Source organism: Babylonia areolata, chromosome 18, assembly GCF_041734735.1.
Source record: "Babylonia areolata isolate BAREFJ2019XMU chromosome 18, ASM4173473v1, whole genome shotgun sequence".
In the NCBI taxonomy this organism is placed as follows: Eukaryota; Metazoa; Mollusca; class Gastropoda; order Neogastropoda; family Buccinidae; genus Babylonia; species Babylonia areolata.
This window is the reverse complement of record NC_134893.1, coordinates 16,114,295-16,123,072: the sequence shown is the minus strand read 5'-3', so window position 1 is coordinate 16,123,072 and position 8,778 is coordinate 16,114,295. Positions and strand designations below refer to the sequence as shown.

The 8,778-nt window shown below is 40.2% G+C and overlaps 1 protein-coding gene across 1 annotated transcript in view; it reads left to right on the top strand.

Moving 5' to 3' along the window:
* The first annotated feature begins 1,703 nt into the window (after window positions 1–1,703).
* LOC143292520 (5-phosphohydroxy-L-lysine phospho-lyase-like) overlaps window positions 1,704–8,778 on the top strand; it is a 21,960-nt gene continuing 14,885 nt past the window's right edge. Inside the window, exons 1-2 of the mRNA XM_076602882.1 lie at window positions 1,704–1,860; window positions 8,650–8,768. Of these exons, the coding sequence (XP_076458997.1) occupies window positions 1,808–1,860; window positions 8,650–8,768 (172 nt within the window). The 5' untranslated portion in view covers window positions 1,704–1,807. The remainder of the gene's footprint in view (window positions 1,861–8,649; window positions 8,769–8,778) is intronic.

Here is an 8,778-nt window from a genome sequence, read left to right as displayed (position 1 = left end):
GTGTGTGTGTGTGTGTTTTAACGTTCTGGGACGGATTCTTTTTTAAATCTAACAAAATTATACTAAACCACACCACTGAGCGGATTACAATGTAATCTCCGCGTCGAGAGTATCTATTTTACTGCTTTAGACAAGAGCGGTCTAACAGTCTGGTTTGTCAAACTAGAAGAAGTAAAACTGATAATAGTGTGGTTTCTACTACCCAGCTGTATAGCATCTGCATTTAGATGATTTGCTACGTCAATATCAATGTGTCTTGAAAAGAAAAAGACATAGTCGGCCGGATACGCGAGACTGATGTTTTTTTTAATTTTCGTGATGCCGATTTGCTACAATTAACTTGACACCCGTCACCGAACTGGCCCGTCGGTGTGCGTGAACCAGTGATTACGTGTATTAATAAGTTTTGTGCCCCGCCCCCGGGTGTTTGTGTGTATCAGTAATCACTCATTTAAAAGGCAGTTATTCATTTCGATGCCGCGATATTCAGTATTATTGGGTTAAGATTGAAATGAGGATAATCATAATTATAACTTTTGTTTGTTATTTTCAATAACGATAGACATCTGAATACAGTACTGTGGTGCCCCGGCCGGATTTATGTACGAGTTTACCTACTTTCAAACGGCAGTCACCGTTTAACTGAATACTGACAAACTGAACCTGCAATTATATGATGAAAGTGCCGGTGTGGACTTAGTCAAGCTGGCGTCAGAAATGTTATTCAACTTCTGCCTCAGTGGCACAAGTCACAGTTACACTAGATGGTGATGACTGATGTAGGTCTCCCATCAGTCCAGTTGATAAGTTCGCACATAATTAGGGCCTATAGGTATAGGCCTCAGTGACGGACCGTTACAATGTTCAATTTTACTGACATCACAGTTGACTGATCAGTGCTCGGCTCAGCCCCGGCACAACTCCATCACTGATCAGTTGTGTCGTGTCAAGTTAAATGTGTTAAAATGAAAATGATTAACTGACAATTATTCAAACAGTTAGTTGATAAGAAAAGAATCAGTTTCACATTTCTATTAACTCCGGCTGTGTGTGTGTGTGCCGTGTGTGTGTGTGTGTGAGTGTGTGTGTGCCGTGTGTGTGTGTGTGTGTGTGTGTGTGTGTGTGTGTGTGTGTGTGTGTGTGTGTGTGATCATTACCACAGATGCTTATGCATTTATGTCAGTAATATTGTGTGCGCACGGCATTTTATGACTGAAGTCAAGCCGCTGAGTAGCTTTGTGTACTAGCAGTGTAGACCCTGTTTCAGGGCGGGCCGGGGGACAGGATAAAAAAAAAAAAAAAAAAAGGAAAAAAAGCGCCAGTGCTGATCTATTATCCTCGAAAATAAAGAATTTTGTCTTGTCTTGTCTCTCTCTCGTCAAAAAGATTACATGACTAGCCGACGCACAAAAAACGAATTAAATCACAATAATTAAAAACATTTTCGAACGAACTGTAGTAATCTCCTATGATTATCTCAGTAGCGGGCTGGCCCTAAAGGGAGACAGTGTATTTATTAAACTTTTTTTAACATGATTATGTTGGGGTTTCTTTTTTTTAAAAAACAACAACAACAACAAAAAACGTTTCTTTTGACAAGTGATCTTCCATATATAAATATAGAAGACAGGCGTGGGAATTATCCCACGTGAGCTAGAGCTTGGGGTTGGGAGACATGCTGCTTGCGGTGTTCTGAAATCAACCAATCAGAGTTAGGGAACACACAGCCGCACAGCTGCGTAAAGGGCTGTTACTCCAGTGTGCACAGTACAGTTTGGCAGACGACCAGCGGACCGATCTACCAGCCATGAGCACTCTACCGAAAGCATTGACCCTCCAGCTTAGAAAACAGTATATTGGGTGAGTGACATGTTGTTGTTTTTTCTTTTCTTTGTGTTGCTGGGAATTATTTTGATGAATTTTGCAGCTGATCGAGGTACTCGTGACGAGGTCGTGTATTCTCGATCAATGTTTACGTTACGTAGTTAACACATGGTCGGGTCACGGTCATGATGGGATGCTTCGGTGAACAAGTGCTTTCAGTCAAGTCCGAATCTGATCGCATTAGATTGATTGCACGTTAGAACGTGATCAACATAATTATGATGACGGCTGACCTTCCAAAGTGAAGAAGAAGATTTCGACTGCGGATTAAAATGAAACAACAGGCCGCGTGCATGAGTGAGGAACAGCCAGTTAGGCTACAGCAGTGATTGGCATGGAAACCGATTTGTCCTTTGTCCATATATTTTTTATGAGTGATTCCTATAGGTGTGTGTTTACTGTATATAGTATACTATTTAAACAACAACGACTACACCATCTAGAGAGAGAGAGAGAAAGAGAGAGAGTTTGTATATTATGTATACGTCAGTATATTATGTCTGTCAGTTTCTATAAATGTGTGCGTCAGTATATGTCTGTCAGTTTCGCTGTGAGAGAATGTGTGTGAGTGTACACAACTGCCTTCACACACACACACACGTACGCATGCAAGCACGCGTGTGTGCATGCACGCTCGCGCGCGCATGCACACACGCACGCACGCACGCACGCTCGCTCACATTTCTGATGTACTTTCTTGAAGTGTTAACATACTGCTTTTCTAAACACCAGTTCTTATACCATAATTCCGAGGTGTGAAAGCACCCAACAAAATGATTTATTTGTAGCTCCTAAGATAAGGTGATGGATGATCATACTAATTTTGTAATTATTTCTGTTATGAGGTTATATTTTTTCTTCTTCAGAACTATATTCTAAGTGCAATGCTTGGGCACTGGATATTTGTTGTAGACAGATTCTCTTAACTGAAAGATACAGGTATACCCCTTGATACTATTATCTGGTCCCTTTTGACTGTGACCTTCAATAACAATTCATCTGGTTTTATGGTAAAATAGAATTTCCCATAATTTATAATTGATTGATTGATCGATTGTGTGTTTGTGAGTGAGTGAGTGAGTGTGTGTGTGTGTGTGTGTGTGTGTGTGTGTGTGTGTAAGAGAAAAAGATATAGAGACAGAGAGAAAGACAGAGATGTCTGCTGCTGCAGTTAAATATATATTTCATGTAACTTAATCTGTTTGACTTTTTAAAAATGATATTTGACATTGAAAAAAGTTGAAATATATCATATCTCACTGAACTTACTGTTCGATTTTTTTAAATCACATCTGACATTGAAAAAAAGCTGTTGTTGCATAGCTTTATACAGTAAACTGTAAAGATTCAGAACAGAAACCACTCATTCCCCCCCCCCTCCTCCCCACTTGCCCCCCCCTCTCCCCCACCTCCCCACCCCCGTCCCAAACCCACACCCTTCACCCCCACGTCTTTGTCTTTCTTGTCAAACAAAAAAGAAAAGAAGAAAAGAGAAAAAAAAGTCAGCAATGCTGATGATGATCACCTGTTTATCAAGTGTTTTGCCACCTGTACATCCATTCACAATGCCACGTGACTCAGCTCAAGTGCCAGTTCACTGACATTGTTTGTCAGACTGGTGTGTTAATTAAAGAAGCAAAGTGGACATTTGACACAGTTGGTTTGCATTTAAATTTCAAGTAATGTGAAAAGAATGCCGACATTTTGAGGCAAAAGTTCAAGACAGTCAGACTGGAATACCTCCTTGTTTATTTACAGATGAATGATTTTTGCTGATCACTGGCAAACCAGCTGATGTTGTGTAAGTTGAACAAGAGTTGAGCTAAGAGTATTCAGGTACACACTTGTTTTGGTTCATATTCTGCACATTGTGCCCTTTAGCTTTTGAAAGCTTTCCTTAAAAACTCTTAAATCTCCTTGAAATTAGTTCATAGTAGTCTTTATCAGTATCAGCCCCAATATTTTTCAAAAACTGCTAATAGACCGCTGCAGATGCATAGGATGGCACTTCATTGTACAGTGTTTTGTTGTAGCAATGGAGGCTATCAGTTGAAGGAATGGAAGACAGCACTTGTTTGCTTCTTTTGTCTATGTTGATCGCCTTTGGCATTGTTTGTGATTTTGAGGAAAAGTTACATGCGCATGCGCAAGACCCGAGATGGCCGCAGAATTCTGCAACGGTCTATTGTCAATGGAAAACTTGTCTTTCATAATAAAATAATATATCAAAACATCAGCTGTTGTTACTGACGTGACAGCATCACACAAAAAGTTAAGAGTTTGCCCTTGAGCAAATAACCATTGAAATTAAGCCAGTGCCTGCTATAGCTATGTCATTTGGTTGGAAGTAAAACCCAAGTGATGGAACATTATATGTGGTGTCAGGAGGCAGTGTGTACCACCATGATAGCAGCACTACATTCAGAACTGGTGACCCCAGCAGTTGGCAGATATTAATGCTTAATTTGGGATTAGAGGTGTCACTGACAGTTCAGGCCCACCAGAGACATAACACCTTCCTTCTGCCTTTGTCCTGGCTCAGATCTGACAAATGACATTCAGACCTTATGACTGTCAGTCTGAGGTGAGCATGCTGCTTATTAATGCAGAATGATTCATGTACATGAGGCACAGGTAATTGAATGAAAGATATTGGGTGTTATGTGCATACATATAAATTAAATGAATCCTATGAGAAAGGACTGTTACACCCAAACAAAGCAACAAAGCAAAGCAAACAAACAAAAAAGATTCTCTGCTGATGCTTCACACTGATGTATATGATTGTGTATGAAATTGATAGTCATTTGTGTCTGACTATGGCATCAGAACAGCAGAGAAAGCCGCTGATGTCCCGACTATCTGGGCTATAATTTGATTATACACATGTGTGTGCGCACACACACGCACACATACTCTCTCTCTCACACACACACACGCGCGAGCACACACACACACACACATACACACACACACACACACACACACACACACACACAAATATACACACATACCAAATATAGACACTAGAGTATGCATGCAAAGAAGCAAACCAAACACACAATAACACAATAACAATATTCTGGTTATATGGTTAAAGAGAATTTCCCAAAATAATTTTTCATTGTTTATTAATGCCACCCAGAAAGCAAACAGGTGATGGAGTGAAGGGGATGTGTTCCAAGTCTATTTAAAAGGGACACACTTTCACGCACACACATACACACACAGACACTCACACAGACACACACACACACACACACACACGCACACACACACACACACACACACACACACACAGAGGCATGCACACACGCATGCGCTCACACACACACGCACGCAAGTGCATGCACATATGCATGCACATATGCATGCACATATGCACACACACAGACAGACACAAACACACTCATACCCGTGGCTCTGAGTGTGAGAGAGAGGATGAAACTGGTGAATGATAAGTGTCATGTGATTTTTCCTGGAGAAATGAAATAAATTCATGCCATAGAATCAGAAATCTGTTATTCTGTAGTTTGACACTGCTCAAGTTACAGGTCAAAAAGACATGCAGCTCATGTAGTCTCTATCTCTTTGTCAGGTATACTGGGTTGTCAGTCTTCTCCATTTTTGACTGTCAGCGTGTCAAACTTTTCTCTTTCTCTCTGTCTCTGTCTCTGTCTCTCTCTCTCTCTCTCTCTCTCTCTCTCTCTCTGTGTTGTTGTTGTTGTTGTTGTTGTTGTTGTTTTTCCAGTATACAGATTTGTGCTGCTCTGAGATCATGCTGATGGATTATAGTTATATGTATTTTGATTTGTAACAGTAGTTGAGGCCAACACAATTTTGGATTAAAAACCCCCCAAAAAACCCACAGAATGAGATGCTGACAGATGTGTAATGTTACATGAAAATTTCTGTCCAACCTTGGTGGCATTTGCCTTTGACAACTGAGAGCAAATAAATACAGGTATGCTCATTTGTATAAGTGCATTTGCATGTGTTGGTGTAGACACATGTTTATGTATGATCACTCTTACATGTGCATGTAGATACACATATTTTTCTATAATCTGGATTTTTCTCTGTATTTTTCTATTTTTCTGTGTGTGTGTGTGTGTTTGTGTGTGTGTGTGTGTGTGTGTGTGTGTGTGCATGCATGCATGCATGCATTCACACGCACCTTCACATACACCCCATTGTATCTGTCTGTACTGTGCATGGACAGGGAGGGTGTGCCTATGTGCAAACCTGGAAGTAGTTTGCATGTTGCAACCCATGAAAGCCATGGTTCAGTGGGTTTTAACAAAAGTGATCCATAAAGTGTGTTTACGTGTGGACAGCCGACAGTGTCTGTGTGTGTGTGTGTGTGTGTGTGTGTGTGTGTTCATGTATGTAATGAGGACAATGGATGTCATTCAGGTTTCAGTTGACACAGAAGTGTTCATAATGCTGACTGGTGTCTGCATGTCTCCTGGACTTTGGACTGGTTAATGACAGCCTGTGGGTTCATTGGTCATATTATGTACATACCCACATGTACAGCCCAGCCAAGTGGTAGTGCAAAAAAAAAAAAAAAAGATTATTTAGCTTTTTCATAACAATAACAAGTATACTGTGCAGATACTCAGATGATTTGCTCAAAGTGATTTTTTTTTTTTAAGTCAAGGTTTCCCCTACCTTCTTTCATTTGATTTCTCATTTCCATCACACCCTCTTTCCCTTGGCCTGGGCCTGTTGATGCATTCTGGTATCAGCCAGTCTGCTTATGTGTTATATATACATCTATGTATTTAAGTTGATTATGTAGATGGTAACACCTGGCAGCTTCTGGTACAACAATATTGGTGCTGAACAGTAAAGAACCTATTATTGTCTTTAGCTAGTATGACAACCTAATTAAATTGATCCCCTTTTGTTGTTCACCACTTCAGTTTGGGTACATGGAGACATACTTAAAAAAATGAAGCAGTAAGCCAAAGGTAATTTGTTTATCGCAATGATAATTGTATGTTAAGCTTTGATCATCCTATGTGCCCCTTTGAATACTTTCATGTGCTGTTAAAACTTTTAACAGAATGCTACCAGGAATGAAAACAAGCCTGACTGACTACACCTTTTGATTTCATTGTTAATTCAATTTAACTTTCCCGTTTATCTTAATTCTGTGGACTGGACTGTCTCTGTGTCCTTGATGTATCGATTTACACAAGTGAGTGAGTGTGTGTGTGTGTGTGTGTGTGTGTGTGTGTACGTGCATGCGCGCGCGTGCGTGTGTGCATGCGTGTGTGCGTGCGTGCGTGTGCATGTGTGTGTGTAAGTGTGTGTGGGTGTAAAATTCTAAAAACAAATCTCTGGTTTTTTTTAAACTTGTTTTATTCAATATAATTATATAGTAAGCAACCACATTCGACTGCCAGTTTTATGATATTCCAAAGAAAAAACCCATAATCATAGGGGTGAAAAAGAGGAGGGGTGCGAATACATACATGCGTGGGAAAAGAGGGCCATATCAGGACTTAAAATGAGAATAATAATAATAATAATAATAATAATAATGATAATTAGTATTTAAATAACACTGAATCTTGTGCAGAGACAAATCAGAGCGCTTCCACACCAGTCATTCACACACATGCATAACTCGAAACTTGAGAAACTGAAAGAAGAGGCACATGAGGGAGGCTATCATAGAAAGAGTTGGGTTTTAAGGCCAGACCTGAAAGAGCTGAGTGCGGAGACCTGATGAAGTGAAAGAGGAAGTTCATTCCAAAAGCAAGGTTCAGGGACATAGAAAGAATGGCGGCTGACCGTGGAGTGTTTGAATTTGGGTATGCGTAAACAGAGTGGATCCAAAGCTGATTATAGTGAGTGAGATGGGGTGCAGAGGTGAAGGCAACCACAGAGATAGGAAGGGGCAGATTTGTGAATACATTTATAACATAGAGTGCTGATCTTGTACTTTATTCTGTGTGAGACAGGAAGCCAATGGAGATGTTGCAAAAGAGGAGTGGTGTGCTCAGATCTTTTCTTTCTGAGGACAAGTCGTGCCGCATAGTTTTGTATGTGCTGAAGGGGGACTGTCACATCTACTTAAAACACTGAGACAAACCCACAAAACACAGTTCATGACAGTATCCCAACCATTTAGCTCCTGATCGCCATGTTAATACCAGCTATTCCACTTAATTTATCATCCCCTGATTACAAAAAAGTAATTAAAAAAACAATACTTCAAAGCCAAACAAAACAATACATAAAAAGGCCATATTTATAGGCAAGTAACACTGCAGAATGAGAAGCAAGTGCCCATCCCAGTATTTACATCTCACTACCTTGCCAGAGCCAAACAGCACAGATTGTACATCATAGACTGTGGAAAAGAGAAAAAAGTGTCAAGGCTTGTTTGAAAAATGAAAGGGGAATGGACTGGTAAGGCAGAAAAAGGAGACAACAGTGAAGAAAGAAAAAAGGCAGAAACAAAGAGAGTGATAGAAAAGAGGAAATTTCTAGCACAGAATTTCCAGAAGGCAGGGATATTATTTATGCTGAAAGACCCCCAGCATCCCCACAGGGGATTCTTAACTTTTTTGTCATTGCATAGTAAGTATATTTTTTGGCCATTAAGATTTCTATATGTGCATAGATTTGTTACGGACCGTCAAATGATGGTGGTGACAGCATTTGATGTGTTGAATGTTATGTTGTGTTCCAGCAAGTTGATAAGGTGGATATGGATGACATTTTTATGTATCATATGTTGTATTTCAGTCAATCATGCGCCTTATTCTTCAAAGCCAACCCCCTGAAGATTGTGCGTGCTTCTGGCCAGTACATGTTTGACGAGGAAGGACACAAGTACCTAGACTGTATCAACAATGTTTGCCATGGTGAGGCTTT